The 19,698-nt window shown below is 41.7% G+C and overlaps 2 protein-coding genes across 3 annotated transcripts; both read right to left on the bottom strand.

Annotated features, from left to right (window-relative positions):
* Positions 1–4,728: 4,728 nt before the first annotated feature.
* Positions 4,729–6,063, bottom strand: LOC306913233 (tubulin beta chain-like; the record flags this gene model as incomplete). The annotated part of the gene is made up of 1 exon (XM_079489823.1): positions 4,729–6,063. One exon carries the CDS (start codon positions 6,061–6,063, stop codon positions 4,729–4,731), a length of 1,335 nt encoding a protein of 444 aa, XP_079345949.1.
* Positions 6,064–9,069: 3,006 nt separating this feature from the next.
* LOC306913469 (uncharacterized protein) lies at positions 9,070–13,287 on the bottom strand. Of its 2 annotated transcripts, XR_013788542.1 has the most exons (7): positions 13,150–13,287; positions 12,280–12,368; positions 11,530–11,674; positions 11,183–11,335; positions 10,818–10,970; positions 9,637–10,648; positions 9,070–9,593 (listed from the first exon to the last, which is right to left on the bottom strand). XR_013788542.1 is itself a non-coding variant. In XM_079490143.1 (6 exons), exons 2-6 carry the CDS (start codon positions 12,354–12,356, stop codon positions 9,995–9,997), a joined length of 1,182 nt encoding a protein of 393 aa, XP_079346269.1. In that variant the 5' UTR covers positions 12,357–12,368; positions 13,150–13,287; the 3' UTR covers positions 9,070–9,994. The 2 variants fall into 2 exon arrangements, 1 of the variants encoding a protein (XP_079346269.1); XM_079490143.1 differs by having other exon boundaries at positions 9,070–10,648.
* Positions 13,288–19,698: the final 6,411 nt, after the last annotated feature.

The following is a 19,698-nucleotide window of genomic DNA, read 5'->3' as shown; positions in this document are numbered from 1 at the left end:
TCCCCCCCCACACACACACACACACACACTTGACACACAAGCCTCTCTGTCGCTTTCTTTCTTTCTTTCTTTCTTTCTTTCTTTCTTTCTTTCATTCTTTCTTTCTTTCTTTCTGTCTTTCTCTGTCTTTCTCCCCCCCCCCTCTCTCTCTTTCTCTCTCTCCCTCCCTCTCCAAATTCAAATTAAGAAGGGCTTTGTCAATACTATCAAGTATCAAGTAGGCCTAGTATCAACTATGCAACACTATTAATAGCTATAGCACTAACACTATAATATCTACAGAAGAGAAACAAAATCGGCTGCTTCAGCTGGTCAATTCAACTCAGCACTCATGTCTCTGCCAGGCCCAGGGCAGTTTAGATGGAATTTTAAATTTAACTAATAGAACTAAATAAATTGCTACGAGAAACTTTACAGCCTAATAAATAAGGGCATATACTGGTAGTTTGAATATTGAACTTGCTTTGCACTCACATGCAAATAGGCAATAGGCGTAAGTAAGTAAGTAAAGTTTGCACTCACATGCAAATAGGCAATAGGCGTAAGTAAGTAAGTAAAGTTTGCACTCACATGCAAATAGGCAATAGGCGTAAGTAAGTAAGTAAAGTTTGCGCTCACATGCAAATAGGCGATAGGCGTAAGTAAAGTTTGCACTCACAAAGCAGAAGGAGGAAAATGAGGTTTGGGTGCTTACATCTCTGACTTATTTTAATTTATAATTAGGCTATACTGAAAAGATCAATATTCAGAAATGTAATGGAGGGAGGCCTACTCAATATGTATATGCAGGGTGCTATAGTGACACAATATAATAGTATTATATGAATAATAATGAAGTGAGGGGCTTTGTGTCTTACCGAAATAGTCAATTTGCTCGTCGACATATGACGTAAATTCTCCATTCATTGTCAATGGGAATTTAATCTTCGTGTTAGGACAAACATCTACACTATAGCTGAATATAGAATATAGAAAATACACATTCTTAGACCTCTAACACCCTACAAAAATTCCATCAATATAAATACAAACTAGAAATGCACTCTGTTGAGGTGCTACTAACTAATGTCTATTACAACTGCTGTTCTAAATCCTTTAGACCCGTTATTGACCTTATACCAACCTTGAAGCGTACCGTAGTTACGTCACCATCAACAGCCAATAAGGGACCACCATTCTTACCGACATATATACATACATACACGTACATGTAGGCCTATACATACGTTACCTTTTCCCATGCACCCAACATTGAAACATATCTTAATTACGTCACCATCAATAGCCAATTAGAGACATGCATACCATACATACATGCCACTTTTGGTCCAGCCGACCACAATACTTGCACGCTCTGCTTGCGCAAGTAATTATCATGACACAGACTTGCAACAGTTACCCGTTTTGTGAAGAGTTATTAGCCAGTTTAGCAGCTCACACATCCATTGATAAAAATGTTTTATTTAAACCTCACTGAGTCAACTGTTTCTTAATAAACTACAGGATTGAGTTTGAAGCTTTGTGTAAATAACTATAAATCTATGACTGCCCTCTTGTGGCAGCTCTTATAGCTAGCCTAGAGTGAGGTTTCTTGGAGAAATTCTAGGGTCAAAAAGCTCCAAATGTATAGTGGCACATCATGTTCCTGGATCAATTTACACATATCCATTCATCATATTGGAAGTGATCTCCATTGTATGACTCACAAACTGCTTGGTCCAAGAGTCTTTGCTTATTTACTTGTCGGCACATTTTGTGAAAACTCTTTTGATATAAGTGCATAGCGTTTGTCTCTGTTGAAGTATTTGTATGACTAGAGGAAAAACCCACACTAGGGCAGTCAAGGGGCTCTCACACACACACACACACACACACACACACACACACACACACACACACACACACACACACACACACACACACACACACACACGCAACGCACACACACGTCTGATATTTAATACACTATGTTCCGCTTCCCACCCCTGCCCTCAAGGTTGATGTAGTGATGTACTGTAAGTAAGTAAGTAAGTAAGTAAAGTTTATTTATAGAGCACCTTTCACAGACAATTACAGTCACAAAGTGCTTTAACAACAATAAAATTAAAACAAGTCAATAGTCAATAAAACAAGTCAAGAACTAGATCACTAATAAAGTAAGACAAAATAGAAAAAGTAGAGTAAAAATAAAGCAATCAACATTTAACCAGGCCGGCTATGGAAAGGCCTGTTTAAAAAGGTGAGTTTTCAACAGTCCTTTGAAAATGTCCACAGAATCCACAGTTCTTAGGTGGAGTGGGAGCTCATTCCATAGCCTAGGGGCAAAACCTGCAAAGGCTCGATCGCCTTTGGTTATTCGTTTTGTCTGAGGAACAACCAGCAACGCCCGTGATGTGGATCTCAGTGACCTTCTGGGCACATACGGTTGGAGCAGGTCAGAGAGATAAGGAGGTGCCTGGCCATGGAGGGCTCGGTGTGTAATGACTAAAATCTTAAAATGTATTCTGTAATTAACTGGGAGCCAGTGTAGGGAGGCAAGGACGGGTGCTATATGACAGAATCTCCTGGACCTGGTCAGCAACCTAGCAGCTGTATTCTGAACCAGTTGCAGGCGATCTAAGAATTACAATAATCAAGACGTGATGACACAAATGCATGAATAATAGTTTCTAACTCCGGGTGTGCACACTGCAGGTGCAGTGGCTTAATGACGAAACACAGGTATCAAACGAATGTTCTGTGCTTCATCTGTGATTAATGGCTGTAATTCCAATGGGAGTCACATGGTTTGACCAAACATTTGTGTTTGATGAGGCAGCAATCAGCAATCAAACACAAATGTTTGGTCAAACCATGACTCCCATTGGAATTGCATTGTGGCAGCCATTAATCACAGACAGAGCACAGAACATTCGTTTGATACGTGTGTAGGAGGCCCTATTGAGCTCGTCCAGACCAATCAATAGACTGATTAAGCGTGGTAATGTCCCATTCAGTGCATTGGCAGCATCCGATTGGGGTGCCCAGCCACCCAGGCAGACAACACTGCACACATGGCCATCATTCTGTCTTCCTGGGCGACACAGTATGACATGTTTAATATTATACAGAGAAAAGATAGAAAGAAAGCAGATATGCAGTCAAATATAGAAATAAGCCACACCTAAAGTGGATACTTCAATGCAAGCACCTCTGCAAGCTATTTGATGCCAGTGGCTCATAGCGCACAAACCTGTTTCCTTCACAGAAGACCTCTATTCTGAATCCATAATCAAAATACTAAGGAAGAACTCAGACATTGGCATACTGGTGAGAGTACCAAATCTTTATACATGCACTTCACAGCACAGAGCAATAATGCACAATGATGGCTGATATGGCCGAGATGATGAAACTAATGATGATGGTAAAGATGGAATTATGTTTTAAGCCAAATAATGCATCAAAACAGGAACACAAAGAAACAACTCTTTACACAAGTAAACTAAACTACTGACGTCCAGGCAGCATGCATGCCTCAGTCTCTCATACAAATAAATCAAGTGAGTGCCTTTTGAAGGCCTTCTGCAATCAATACAGGTGAAGCTCAATTCTACTACCGTTCAATTCAGGTGTGTCTATTAGGTTCCCAGTCTCCGACTAGGACCTAGTGCTAACAGTTTAATTACATTACATACTCAATCTTTGATGCTTTCTTTTGGGTCCAGGACATCCAATTTCATGCTCAATTTCATGCTCAAGGCTACCCCAGAGGGGCTTCTGTACTAGCCTGGCTAATAAGCCAGACTCAAATCACGTTGTGTGGGCAATTCTTTTTTGCCAACGGCTGATTCGGGCTGGCTTATTAGCCAGGCTACTTCTGTACAGGTGTGTTGTTCTTTGGTTTATTCTGATGGTTTCTGTTTTCAGGGATAAGGTAGTTAACCTCATGCCCTAACAACCTCCAATCTGTAGGACTACGGATGAGCTCGAACATGCGCATCTCCCGTGCTTGCGGTTATGGTTAGGAATAGGATAGGGATAGAGGTAGGTTGGTTGTCAGTCTAATGACCGTCGGACCAAAACACATGTCGGAACTTAGTACTGCGCCCCTGTCCGCCATGGTTGGACCTGCCAAGAGCTGTGACTCCAGCCCGGCTTAGCTCTCTGGGTCACTGGTATAACACAAGCTCATCCACAGGTGACAATCCATGGGAGAACGCAATTTAGCCATTGCCAAATCCTAATGTGTCTGGCAGTCCCTGTTGCATCATTCTTGAGTAAGTTGCCCATTCTGCGGTGGTCTCTATCATGATTTTGTATGTCAGTCATTCAGTAAGTCCATCACGCCTTGGGACACGCTTCATATATGTTGATCTGACCTCATCAAACCCTGTACACTCAAGACACTTGAGACACTTAGATCTCCATATATGGAGCTGACCTGTTCTGACATTCCATATGTTGATCTGACCGATCTTCTTACTGGTGGATATTCTGTTTAAAAAAAAGTTCTTCAGAAACATTTGACGCGGCTGTGGATATTCTATTTAAAAAAAAGTGCTCAGAAACATTTACATCATTTGTGTTGTGGATATTCTATAAAAAAGAGACTAAAAAACATTGTCATTATTGTTGTGGATATTCTCGAAAAATAAATAGGTTTGTAGATATTGTTATGAATATTCTGTCATTTAAAAAAGAGGTTCAGAAGAAGGTTAGCAGCTCAACTTTCTATGGGTAGGGTTTTCAGCTCAAATAGTCATCTTCATCATCACCCTCTCCGTCTTCTTCAACAGAGGCATCTTGGTATTGTTGGTACTCTGACACCAGGTCGTTCAGGTTGCTGTCCGCCTCCGTGAACTCCATCTCATCCATTCCCTCGCCGGTGTACCAGTGTAGATAGGCCTTGCGGCGGAACATGGACGAGAACTGATCCGAGATGCGTTTGAAAAGTTCCTGGATGGCTGTGTTGTTGCCAATGAAGGTGGCGGACATCTTGAGGCCACGTGGCGGGATGTCGCAGACAGCCGTCTTGACGTTGTTGGGGATCCATTCCACAAAGTAGCTGTAGTTCTTGTTCTGCACTTTGAGCATCTCCTCCTCCACCGTCTTCATGGACAGACGGCCACGGAAGATGGCAGCTGCGGTCAGATATCGGCCGTGGCGTGGGTCGCAGGCGGCCATCATGTTCTTGCCATCAAATATCTGCTGCGTGAGCTTTTGCACAGTGAGGGACGTATACTGCTGGCTGCCTCGGCTGGTGAGTGGAGCAAACCCGGGCATGAAGAAATGCAGACGGGGGAAAGGCACCATGTTGGTGGCCAGCTTACGCAGGTCGGCGTTGAGCTGCCCGGGGAACCTGAGGCAGGTGGTGACCCCGCTCATGGTGGCAGAGACGAGGTGGTTGAGGTCGCCATAGGTTGGCGTGGAGAGTTTAAGGGTGCGGAAGCAGATTTGATATAGGGCCTCGTTGTCAATGCAAAATGTATCGTCTGTGTTCTCTACCAGCTGGTGGACGGACAGGGTGGAGTTGTATGGCTCGACCACCGTATCCGACACCTTAGGGGAAGGGACCACACTGAATGAGCACATGATCCTGTCAGGGTACTCCTCTCGGATCTTGCTGATTAGCAAAGTGCCCAAGCCTGACCCTGTTCCTCCTCCCAGGGAATGGGTGAGCTGGAATCCCTGGAGACAGTCAGAGGTCTCTGCCTCCTTCCTCACCACATCCAGGACAGACTCTGACAGCTCTGCTCCCTCGGTGTAGTGCCCCTTGGCCCAGTTGTTACCAGAACCGCTCTGACCAAAGATAAAGTTATCTGGTCTGAAAAGCTGCCCAAAAGGGCCAGATCTCACAGAGTCCATGGTGCCTGGTTCCAGGTCCACCAGCACGGCACGAGGGACATACTTGTGAGATGTTGATTCGTTGTAATAGACGTTGATTCTTTCTAGTTGAATTTTGGTGTCCCCACGATATGCCCCGGTGGGGTCGATGCCATGTTCGTCACTGATGACCTCCCAAAACTTAGATCCAATCTGATTGCCACACTGACCAACCTGTATATGTACAATTTCCCTCATTAGTGTGGTTGTTCTTGTATTCTTCAGTAAGTCCAAGATCCACCGATCTGGTCTTTTCCTTTTCTTCTGCCACTGCTTCTTCCTCAATTTCTTCTTCAAACTCTTCAACTCCTTCAAAGGTGTCTGTCACCTTCTCACCTTATATATGCTGCCTGAGCTCTGGTCTGACGTCACACAATTCAAACTACTTTACTATTTTACACAGGATATGGATGCAACAACACCCACAGTTCAAACAGGGTTGTAGCAGGCCAGGGCTTCATTCATTTGAGAAGCCTTCACGGATTGGCCAAGCTTTGCATCACGTTTGTGACGCTGCACCAATGCAGTGATGCAAATAGCCTGCATCCTGAATCCTTAGACTCATTCAATTGAGAAAGGATGCAATCATGTCACCCTCCCGGGTCCTGGGATGCAATACTGTATACTGCAATACCCCACGAATAGTTTTTAATGCATTAAATAGGAAGTCCAAATAATCAAATAAGCCTCTGTGTCCTGTTCTGTGTTATATACTACTAGTCCATACCCATTCGGGGATATGAGCACCCAAAGTATTTGTAGTACTACTGAACAGAACATCCTCTGCCTCTGCCCCTGTCCTTTCTCGACTCTCGCACCGACTATCTAATCGATTCTAGTGGAAGCTGCTTTTTTTTGTCACATCCAGGGGTTTTCCATAATTCCACAAAAACCTAGGAGGAGATAATTAATCATATTGTGCATGCTTGTAATGTAAGACATTCTGTACAATGACATGTACAGGATGTAAAAACCAAAACAGTGAGTGAGTGTGAGCTAGCGGTAACTGCGTTCAGGGCAGTAGTTAGAATGTATCTGTAATTATAACCAGGTGGACTTTAATGCAGTTTCTCTCATTTCCCCTATGGTGTTTGTGTCACTGACACTAATGATTGTGTCATTGAGTGCAGGTGCAAGCGGCTCCAGACCAGCCAATCATGATGCAGTACTCTTTTCAAAAGCAGGAAGTCCTAGTGCAATGGGAGGTCTGACTGATTCTCCACAGGCGAGCAGAGTGGTCCTCAGTGCTACCATGGTATGGTATTTTAATGTCTTTTAAATAATTAAGTTTATCCAATTGGTTACAATGCAAGTTGGGCCAGTAGCTGTGAGGCAGCTTTCTGCCAGAGGTGCGCTTCCACTCTGCTTGCCCTGTGTTAAGGTATATTATGTGCACATAATGTTATTGTTTCCTGTGTGATGTATGTATTTTATTTTGAAGTTTTCAACCCACTGTAAGGCTTGAGCTCCTTCACTGTTTGCATGTTTAGACATTAAGAGTAGTTAAACTAATGTGTGTTTTTGTTGCAGTGAAACCTACTTGAGTTGATACTCCTTTTGATGTGATGTGCCTTAACTGCTCATCATGTATGGAGAAGAAATGTGTTCTACAGTGTTGAGAACTGCCATTTTGTATATTAAGCCATGGTACTATTTATAACTAAGTTAATGTGAAATTAATGTCAACCTTTTGTAAACTCTGGTGTCTTCACTCAGCTCCTCGTCCCAGTTTCTTAAGCTCTGTTTTACGAAGTAGTCTGTAGTGTTAAATGCATTTTAGTAACTCCTATTTTGGCCAATTGGTCAATATTTGGTCAATATTTGATTATTGCGACCGAAGGTCGCAGTTAACTATGGAATTGTGCATTACCCGTCAGTGTGTGTGTTGGTTGGTGGTTGGTTGGGGTGAGAGAGCACGTGACATCACGTGACATCATCAGGGATGGTCCTGGAGCACGTGACATCATCAGGGATGGAGCATGTCTGCATGTGACATCATCAGGGATGGAGATCCCTGATGTCATCAATATTAAGCAATATGGAGATCCCTGATGTATTGTCCTGATACCTGTCTATTTAAACTCTAGACAGGCCTGCTCCAAAGTTATTAGTGCAGCCGCGCCCGGCAGCCGGCGAAAACTTGTTCTTAACAGGCCCGAAAATTAAGATCTTACCACCCATGCCAAAGCGCCAGCGCTCGCCCAGCAGTCTGCTGTTACCCAGGCAGATATGTTGGCATCTTCAGGCGTCTTACTGGTATTATACTATATTTCATGAATACCCCCTTTGTGTGTCTTCAGGCCCGGTCAGGTTTTGAGGTATTTTGGGTTGATGCACATTCTGATCTCTTCCTTTCCTTTTTTTGTGAGTTCGTTATTTTATTTACCCTTTCTTGCATCACAACGAGATGCGGTGAGCTGGTCAGACCACAGGTTGGGATCTACCGTCATTTATTTATTGTGATTGTGAGTTCCCCAAGCTCATCACTGAACAGGTCTTTGTATTGAGAATCTGTGCACTGAAATCTGCGTTCTCTGCAGTGACAAGTCACATGGCGGATGTTGTGGCTCATTTGGACAATGCCCATGTCCTTGCATGCACAAAATCCTATATAATAGTGGCACTGCTCCTTTAAATAGCATGGCAGTGTGCCTGCCTATCATGCCACTGGTTTCAATTATTGGGTCATATAAGCCAGGGGTTCTCAACGTTTTTGGCCGGGGACCCCCGGAATGCTTTGGCAATGTCTCGGGACCCCCGCCCCGCCCCCTCCCGACCCCCAATATAAATTGACTGCTACAATAACCTTAACCCATTTTGGGCGGGAACCCCTTTTGGTGTTTTAAGCATTATTTAAGCATAAGCGTTTAATTTAGCTATTGAAAAATAGCAGATCTACAAGCTCGTAGCGCGCCACTCGGTGGCACGCTACGAGCTTGTAGATCTGCTATTTTTCAATAGCTAAATTAAACGGTCTGCTTTTTGAAAACGTTTTTGAAAACGTGAAAAAAAAATCATATTTTTTTTTAAATAATTTGGGGACCCACCAAAATAATTTGGCGACCCCTCGAGGGGTCGCGACCCACGGGTTGAGAACCCCTGATATAAGCAACCAGGTTAGCAGCCTATCTCAGCATCTTATGAAGTCCATAGCCTTCTATGATCCCAACAGTATTATTAACACAAAGCTGACAAGACAGGGCGTACAGAAAGTGGCTTTATTTTTAATACAGTGGCAGCTGTATTATCCATAAAGGAACATCTTTATGGATAAATATGTTAACTAATTGACTTGTGCATTCACTAAATATAAGGCCACAAAACCTGAATGTTTTAAACAAAAGATACAATAGATTCAGAATATGAACAATGCACTGTTTTTGCTAAGTGAATATAACTTGAACTGTATCAAGTGGTGCACTATATCTATAATAGTACCGATTTTATGACTAAAATCTTTCCATACACAGAAACCAAAGAATTCTGCTGGTATCAGTGGCGTCAAAGAGACTTGGCTGTTGTTTTTAAGTGAGTGCTGATGAATCTTGGCAAAATACACCAAGGCATTCACTTCTTTACTCTGCGTTGCTGTAATAAAGCTGAAATGATTATACATACAGTTTCTTTATAAGTATAAAGAAATAAAGAACTATGCACAGTATGTGAAATAAGTACAATTTCAGCTATGTATAGATTCATGAACAATATTCACATTTGTTTACAAACAGCTGTCAAGTTGGACAAAATTATCCCACCAGATTTAACTCACACTGAAACAGAAGAGACAATAGATGTGAACCATTATCTATTTAATATCTCACGTGGACACACAAGCTGGCAGACAATGGCAACAGCTTTCCGTGTGTGCGCGCACACATCATTTATAAACTTTACTGACGTCAGAGACCTTGTTAACCCAGTTTGAGCGGGAACCCCTTTTGGTGTTCCATACATTATGTTATAATTTAGCTATTGAAAAATAGCAGATCTACAAGCTCATAGCGCGGTACTGCCTCAAATCTTTCAGAAAATTGTCATGATTTAGAAGACATTTTTAAAATTTCGACGTCAGGCCTGAATGGGTTAAGCTGAACAAATTTAGTACACATTTTGTGTAATCTTGTATCATCTAAGGTTTTTCTGCAATGTGGATTCGCTGGTGTTTCTTCAGGTGGCTTGACTGACTGAAACTCTTGTCGCACTGTTTACAGTGGAACGGTCTTTCTCCGGTGTGAATTCGCTCGTGTTTCCTCAGGTGACTCGACTGATTGAAACTCCTGGTGCACTGTTTGCAGTGGAAGGGTCGCTCACCCGTGTGAATACGCTGGTGCCGTTTCATATTATCCAGCTTGCTGAAATGCTTGTCACACAGCTTACAGTGCAACGGGTCTACTTTAATGTGGAGACGCTGGTGTTTCTTCAGGTGGACCGACTGATTGAAACTCTTTTTGCAGTGCTTGCAGTGGAAAGGTTTTTCTCCGGTGTGAATGTGCTGGTGTCTGTTCAGGTGATCCAACTGACTGAAACTCTTGTCACACTGTTTGCAATGGAAGGGCTTTTCTCCGCTGTGGATGCGCTCGTGCCTCTTCACGTTGTCTAACCGACTGAAAGTCTTGCCACACTGTTTACAGTAGAAATGTTTCTGTCCTGTGTGGATACCCAATTCGGTCTTCAGGTTGCACAAATCTCTGAAACTCTTGTCACACTGTTGTTGTTGACTGCAAGATCTTGCTTTGTCTGTGCCTCCATGTTTTGCGCGCACAGGGCTGGTGGTGGGTCGAGTCTGGAAAGAAACATGACTTCAATGCATCTCTCAAGTAAGGCAAATAAAACTTCTTAACTTCGGTAAATGTAAGTAAGTACATTTCAAAATACTTATAAATTAATTAGTGATTGATTATGTGCAATTTGTTGTTTTTTTATTAATGATAAAATATAATAATGCAATGTACCATGGTGGTCTTTGGGCTACTGTTTGCTGCAGTTGATGCAAGTCCCTCTAGGATCCCCAGACATGCTTCAGTATCACACTGTTGTTGATTGAAAGATCTTGCTTTGTCTGTGCCTCCATGTTTCGGGCGTACATTGCTGGTGGTCGGTTGAGTCTGGAAAGAAACATGACTTCAATGCATCTCTCAAAAGTATATCATTTTTCTAAACCTATGAAAAATGCAAGTAAGTACATTTCAAAGGACTTTATAAATGCATTAGTGAATTCTGCAAAAGAATACCATAGGTTTAAATGCTGACAACTCTAAAAAGTGGCTGATTATGGGCAATTTGTTGTTTTTATTAATAATAACATAATGCAATGTACCATGATGGTCTTTGGGCTACTGTTCGCTGCTGTTGTTGAGAGTCCCTCTAGCATGCCCAGACATGCTTCAGTGTCACACTGTTGTTGACTGCAAGATCTTGCTTTGTCTGTGCCTCCATGTTTCGGGCGCACAGGGCTGATGGTGGGTTGACTCTGGAAAGAAACATGACTTCAATGCATCTCTCAAAAGTGTATCAGAAAGTAAAGCCAAAATACTCTTTCTAAACCTCTGAGAATGTTTAAAAAATATTGTATGTTTAAATGCTGACAACTCCAAAAAGTGACTATTTATTGATTATTGGCAATTTGTTATGTTTTATTAATACAAATATAATAATGCAATGTACCATGGTGGTGGTCTTTGGGATACTGTTCGCTGCTGCTGACGAGAATCCCTCTAGCATCCCCAAACATGCTTCAGTGTCTGTATATCCAATCTGACTGCCTGAGGGGGGCCAGGCCAAGCCATACATTGTGTAGTCATGCTTCTTCCTGTAACAGAGCAGACAAACAATATCTGTTGGGGCCCTAATTGCTTTTTGAATCCTCATATAACAAGGTACTAAGCACGCTTATTTTTTGAGGGGCGCTAGCCCCTCATATGTCCAGCTTTGAGGGTTTGTGCAAACACAAACATTGAATGCCATTGACAATGAATGGACAGTTTTGAGTGTTTGCATAAACACAAACATCATGTAAACACAAACATTGAAGACAAAAGTGAGGACGCAAATTGTGATTGGCCGGAATGAGAAGATGTATGATGATGTTGTATGATGATAAGAGGGCCCCTCACTTCACACAGGTGTGATTTTGATCTATCCATCTACTTACTGAGAAACATCTGCACATAGTCAGTGATTGGATATTTCAAAAACGGAAGAATACAGAATAATGGAAACTTGTAGAGATTAGAACATTAGAAGGTGGAATAATAGTCTTCATTTCATTGTGGGACATGTGAAAAGACATTTTCCTTTTATTCAACAGTGGCCTCTGCTATATGACAACACATGATGGTCATGACATGAATTGGGCGCAGTGGTGAGGGTGCTGTTTTGTTAAAGGTCATGGATCATTATACACATAAGACTTACTTCCCAGTGTCATCAAAGTGGACATCAGTGTGTCCCTCTGAGTAGCCATAGCGCACTGACTTCCTTTCGCATGCCATTCTGACAAATGACTGTGGAATGGATGACATACAGTTTGGAAAATTAAGGTCACGACATACACTGATGGGAGATATACAGGTTATTCCAGCATTATTACAGTGTAATAATTAGTTAGCATTATTCGTGTATTTTATTGTTATGGTGTGAAATCTGTGTTTCTTAAGATGGCCTGTTATCAAAAATAAATAAAAAATACTTGTGGACAATATAATTTTGTATTCTACTACTATTACAGAATATGATTTTATTTTGACATGAGGACCATGCAACAACATTCCCACATTCTGCAGATAGCAGTGAGTGATAGTGATAGTTTTTTATGCCACCTACCAAACTTGCAAAATCTGATTTGGAATAGATTGCCTGAATGTAATTCAATGCAATGTTTTTCCCCCCTTTTCTTTCAATACTTATACGTCGATTTAAGACCATTTAAGATTGTTTAAGTAATGATATGCAGATTGATTATTACAGTACATTTCAAGCACAACTCAATGCAAAACTGTTAACTGTGGACGACACCATGTTCAATTCATCATAACATTTAGAAACGTACACATTGCCGATACACATTATTGGATTATGTAAACAATTAAAGCTAACACCATTTATAGCTTCTGTTTTTTTTGTTAATGTTAAAGATAGGACGTCTTTGTGTGTTGATGGAACGAGATGGAATGGAACTCGCTGTCTCGTAAATAACATCGACTGAAAATGTCTGCCCGCTCTGCCGTCAATAGTCTTAAATTACACATTTTGGAATAAAACCGTAAACTCGGTTGAAAACGTTACCTGAAGCGGAGGTCAGATTTACCAGCTATATTCTAGATTGGAGATAGAAACGCACAGATAATTCGTATTTTTTTTTACACGTAGGCCTATAATTTGTACCAGAGGGAGAAATCGAGACGACGCACTTCAGAGTATTTCCGGAATGCGTATGATGATGATTGTGGAGGTCGCGTCGTGCTGCCGAACACGGCTGATCTACAAGACCACAATACGTCGCATCTTCGACGCTTTGTGGACTTGTAGATCGGCCATTTTCGGCACGCGACGCCGTCGTACGAGGAACGATTCTCGCTCCATGGGCCCGTGATCTACTCTATATGGCTCTGGCTCTGGCCCAACGCACCCGTTTTCATTCTGAATGAACCCGTGTGATCCGGTCTAGAGCCCGCCTTCCGTATCCGGCGATTTGCGCTCACACATTCACGTACGCACCGTTTCCGTAATCCGTATCTGCTCTAGAGACCCCCCCAGACCGGATCAGTAATCTGCAAAATCCAAATGGACCCTGAAACCTATCAGTGCAGTGGGTGTATACTCTAAGGATGAGAACCTTTTGTTTACAAACGAATATGATTTCGTGTCATTACAACTGAGAATATCTCCACCACACCACTAGAACTACCGGTAATCAGCATCATTCAGAAAAAGATAGGCAAACCCAGTATTGCTCAGTGGTTTAGGGAGCTATCTATGTGCCTTTCCTCTGGAAAAAAAATCACTTATACTCAAGAAGAATAAACAAAAGATGTTTGATAAAATATGGGGAAGGTTTATCCAATATATTACGGTCAATGATTTATCTTACCTAATGGTTCAGACTGAAAATGTATTTTGTATTCTCTGCAGTTGCTTGGTCTGGTGGCTATAAGGACTCTGTTGTTGTTACCAGTCTAAGTGCCCTTATTATATTATACTGTATTTATGTATGTACTGTATGTTTTTGGTTTTTTATTTTTAAGTAATTGTATTGTCTGATGTGGTGTTATGTATTGTTCTGTTGTATTGTTTGTTTGTTAAAAAAGGAAAATGCAATAAATATATTGTTAAAAAATCAGCATCATTCAATACAAACAGGAATATAGCTCTTTGTTTTTCTCACATAAATAGATAATTGTTTATATTTCTCCATCCATGGTGATAACGTTTACAGAATGGATATATGTTGCCATCTACTGGTTACTGGTGGTATAGGTCACAAGGGGAGAAGAAGCTGCTTTGTAACCGTCCTACAGTATGGTGACAACCACACATTATTGTGTGTGTGTGTGTGTGTGTGTGTGTGTGTGTGTGTGTGTGTGTGTGTGTGTGTGTGTGTGTGTGTGTGTGTGTGTGTGTGTGTGTGTGTGTGTGTGTGTGTGTGTGTGTGTGTGTGTGTGTGTGTGTGTGTGTGTGTGTGTGTGTGTGTGTGTGTGTGTGTGTGTGTGTGTGTACGGTATGCACTATATTTGCACTATATTTGCTCCATGCTGGAACCTTAGAGTAGGTTATATCTAAGGCTGGAACTGAACGATAGCACCTATCAGACTCGCTCTAGTGATTTTAATTTTTTTATCCCACGATTTTGTAACCCATTTCCCCCCCCCTGTGTCAATCATCTAATGTGATCCTGGGCTCTACATACCCTCCGCCAACCTGGGGAGAGCAACGGACTTGAACTCATGCTTCCTTCATGCATGAGTGTCCAAGTTGCTCCTTACACCTGACAAAGGGGAGTTTCCCTGGAAGGAACACGTTATTCAAACCAGGTCCTTTCCCCTCCAAGGCTGGAACTGAACGATAGCACCTATCAGACTCGCTCTAGTGATCATTCTCAGACAACGCAGGGCAAGGTAGCTTTCTCTGTCAGTAGCCCAACATCTTGGAATGAGCTCCAAAATTCTTTAAAAATGAGCTCCCTGCCATCCTTTGGTCAGACTCAGTTCAAGGGAATGCTCCACAACATTTTTAACCGTGATTGCTCCTGTTTCAATTGTTTTTTTTTGCTTAAAGTTCCTTCGTAATTTACCCTGATTTTACAATGTAATGGATGTATTTTGATTTGTATTGTATTGTAACCTTGGCTACATTGAAAATGAGGGCTTGCCCTTTATTGTACTCCAGAGTATAAATCCCTAACCCTAATACAGGTGAACAGTTTGCAGAATGGGTACAGTTCAAGGAAAGTAAAGGTCAAAAAGGATAAAACCAGAACATTTAAAGACATACAGATATACACTTCTTTTTTTTTAAAGATATATTTAATGATAATACAGACATCATCATTTAAAACAATGAATTACAGAATCAAGATTTTCTTTTTTTTTAAACAAGACAAGACAAGACAAACTAAAAAAAAATAAGACAAAAAACAGCAAAAACAACACCCCCAACCCCAGAAAGGTAAACTACACAGCTCTCATTACTCTGTATTGTACACAACACCACTTGACAACATCAACTCGGATAAATAAATAAAAATAACAATATAAATAAAACTAAAGCAAAATCAACCCAGAGGAGATATTGAAGGTAGAACCTCAAAGAACCTACCCCATATCTTTTCAAAAGTAGCAGGCTTTCTCCTTACATTGTACAGTATCTTTTCAGGAGTACAGTATGATGAAAGCTCATTCAGCCAGTGTCTCTGTGAAGGTGAGTTTTCAGATTTCCAATTGACCAAGATGATTTTCTTCGCAGCTGTACTTGCGAGTAACACAAAATACTCTTTGTTAAAATGTGTGTTGATCAATGTAACGTGACGTCACCCAGTAACCAAATTCTTGGATCATGTGGTATTTCAACCTCTATAATATCAGAGACAGTAGACATGATGAACTTCCAGTAATCAATCAGAAGTGGGCAGCTCCATAACATATGTAATAGGCAGCCTTCTGTTATCTTACATCTTTGGCACATAGGGGAAATGCTCCTATCAATCTTGTGTAACCTGAGCAGATATACACTTCTATGCAAAAAAAAATCATATACACGGCTAGAAGAAAGGGAAAATGTGTACAATATAGAAATAAATACATTATTTCTAAAAAAATCTAGATTATTGTCCCTTCAGTTCTATCTCAATTTAATCTAATTGTGTTAAATGTGCTTTGATTTTTATTTGCTATTCAATCAACTATTCAATCAAGCTATTCAAGTGTCACTGTTGTGCAGCCTAACACACACACACAGACACACACACACACACACACACACACACACACATATTAACTGCAATTTGTTCCTGTTCGCAGATGACTCAGCACTGCTGGTCTCGGACAGGAACAAACTGCAGGTTGAAAATGCCCTCGGCTCTGAACTTGGTAGAATCTGCACCTGGCTCGCTGATAACAAACTATCTTTACACCTGGGAAAAACTGAATCCATTCTATTTGGATCAAATAGTAATCTCAGCAAGGCAGATGGCTTCTTGGTTAGAGTGGGTGACAATATTATCACACGAAAAGATGAAATTACCTACCTAGGTTCCATCCTGGAGGCAAATCTTTCCGGTGATAAAATGGCCACCAACGTAATCAAAAAGGTCAACCAAAGAACAAGATTCCTATACAGGATCTCCCCACTGGTCAACAAAAACACATTGAAGACCCTAACAGGAGCCCTCGTACAAGGTTTCTTCGACTACGCTTGCACCTCTGCGCCCAGCGCCCTTAAAACAAGGCTCCAGACTTCCCAAAATAAACTGGTCAGGCTACTACTTGGCCTCACTCCCCGGACCCACCTCACCCCTGCCCACTTCGACAGGCTGGAATGGCTTAGGGTTGACGACAGAGTACAGCACCTTGAAATGGGTCTGGTCCACAAGATTCGCTACACCACCATCTAAATACTTCCTTAATGTCAACAAAGTCCACACCCACAACACCAGAGGGAGTTCAACAAACCATGTGCAACCCAGATTCGGCACAAACAAGGGACTAAATTAATTTCGCTCCTATGCCACCAAAATGTGGAACGCCCTACCAACGGTCATTAAGACATGCAAATCCCTTGACTCCTTCAAAACTGCTCTCAAAAGGCACCTACGGACGGCTGCGATTCGAAACTGGCCCCCGGAAAATCTGAATCCCCCACCCCCACTGTTCCCCCTCACTGTATGTGTTTTTTTCCCTTTTTACCTCCTATGATGATTTCCTTTTGACTATATAGTTGTGTATATTCGTACGTCTCTAAATGTTTTGATGAATTGAAAATGGTGGGCCCTATTGTAAACAAGTGTAATGCTTTATGGTGTCGTCCACTCACTGTTAACAGTTTTTGTATTGAGTTGTACTTGAAATGTACTGTAATTCTGCAAACTGAATTTGATTTTGGATGTGGAACTTCCTGGGGTTCTGGATGTTCCGGGGACCCCCGGAACACCAACACTTAAGAGTGGTCTGACCTATGGTATGTTTCCTATATAACTGATTGCACTACTGAAGGCTTTTGTGACGACACATAGCATACTCGTGCATTTGCACCTACACACTCACTCATCACTCATGCATGTATACAAGCAGGCGCAAATGCACATCTCTCTCTCTCTCTCTCTCTCTCTCTCTCTCTCTCTCTCTCTCTCTCTCTCTCTCTCTCTCTCTCTCTCATGCACATACATATGCAGGTGTATACCCACAAATGCATACAAGTAAGCATGCATGCACTAATAGACATACATGTATACTGTATGTGCAATTCTACACATAAATGCATGCAAGCCATGCAGCACAATACACGATTATAAAGTCTCAGATTTCTCTCTCTCTCTCTCTCTCTCTCTCTCTCTCTCTCACTCACTCACTCACCCCGCGCGCACACACACACACACACACACACACACACACACACACACACACACACACACACACACACACACACACCTGTCTTCACCAATGCAAATTAAATTAGTCAGATAGCCACTCCTGGAGAAATGTTGTTGAACCAGAACAATTACCTTTCTCTTAACCTTTACACTACAATAAGTGCTGAGGAATGCCAAGCTTTTGTGTGGCATGTACTGCACTGCATAGCCAGATGGAGTACTCTGTAGTAATCTGGCACCATTTCTGCAATTCTGAGAGGCAGGAGAAATGGCCCTGCTGGAATCTAGGTACTGTATACAGTATAGGCACAGGAACAATTACAGTTACATTTTAAGCATTTAGCTTAAAATCATCTAGTAGCATCTAGTAACAAAGTGCAAGGTTGAAATATTCTCAACAGCTGGTTAAGTGATTGAGGAATCGGATAACAATTAGGAACACAAGTAGAATATATCATTCAGCATACAGTATCAATGCCAGCAACCTATAGGTGTGGCCACTATGTTATGGAGATTGGGGGAGAATGAGGACTGGATAGACTATTCTGTTTGTTTCTTCTCAGGGAAATTTTGGGCCCTCCAGAACTTTGATGTGTACAGGTATATCAGAAGGTACCAGGTGATTTGTAAGTGTTGCTGTAGTAGTAGTAGTAGTAGTGTTTATTGTTTCCTCTCCTTTATGTGTTGTTTTTGTTTTAATGTCCTTCAACCTCTTAAATTGCTCCTTTTTACCATGGTTGGAAGGATAGAGAGATTGTTGTCATTTTGAGTAATTGGCTGGCATTTAATGCTACTCTATTTAAGCCATCTCTGTTATTATTCTTGCTCTCTGTCCTGCACACCACACTTTTGGGTTTGATATATTGTTCTTTCTTAGGTTTGCAACTCCTGACCCTCACACACAAAATACCTCCAAGCATGACCTCGTTTACCATGCAAATATCTCCCACTTGTGACCTATAGCAACTATGCAAACATGCTCATGAACAGACACATGCACAACAGTTATATATGATGTTATGCAAACTTGAAAAAAACGCTCACTCCTAACAATGTTTGTATGTGTGTGTCTCTCTACTTTGGCTTATAACACTGACTGGGACTGAGGCTGCATATGACTGTGTTAATCAAAACACTGTTAATTCCAAAATGGGCATAGAATCAAGTCCTTGTTTCACATAATTCGATACAGCATTTCAACCATGAAGGATGAAGCTGCGGTGTAGCGGACTATACATACTGTTTGGCATAATGTAGCTGGAGATTTCATTTAACCAGTGCAACACTATGTAGGACACTAAGGAGAGTTAAGTTGATTCAATGAATTGCAATGCACTTCCTTGTGGCAAGTAAGTGAGGCAAAGTCATCAATTCTAGTGGAACTTAACCCAGGATCAGCTTCGCTTCACAAAGGCAGAGGGAGTGTGAACTGTGAAGTGTCTCTGAGCAAAGATAATGGCAGCCATATATCAAACAGGACTGTGGATTTCTCCCAGGGTGACTGTGTTGCTCGAGTACTGCTGCCAACATAATACACAGCATGGGCGACTGATATCGATTCCTCTCTTCCTCTCTCTGTTTCGTTGGTTATCTCTCTCGGTCTATCTCTCCACCGCAGAGCTCCATGCTATTAGCTGCTGCCCCTGCAGGCTACTTAACACCAGTGTGGTACTGATGATGATGCCCTCACTCTCTTTCTTTATCTCTCTCTCCCCTCTGTCTCCCACTCTCCATTTCACTCTACCACCTCT

This window comes from Electrona antarctica, assembly GCF_951216825.1.
Source record: "Electrona antarctica genome assembly, chromosome: 20".
Lineage (NCBI taxonomy): Eukaryota > Metazoa > Chordata > Actinopteri > Myctophiformes > Myctophidae > Electrona > Electrona antarctica.
This window is presented reverse-complemented; position numbering and strand designations above follow the sequence as displayed.

What these genes read in the sequence shown, in the direction of transcription:
- LOC306913469 (XM_079490143.1), bottom strand. Translation starts at nt 12,356, where the DNA reads ATGGCATGCGAAAGGAAGTCAGTGCGCTATGGCTACTCAGAGGGACAC. An exon ending in CACTTTGATGACACTGGGAA is followed by an intron (nt 11,675 to 12,279) that starts GTAAGTCTTATG and finishes GCTCTGTTACAG; the next exon opens with GAAGAAGCATGACTACACAA. An exon ending in GTAGCCCAAAGACCACCATG is followed by an intron (nt 10,649 to 10,817) that starts GTACATTGCATT and finishes GTTTCTTTCCAG; the next exon opens with ACTCGACCCACCACCAGCCC.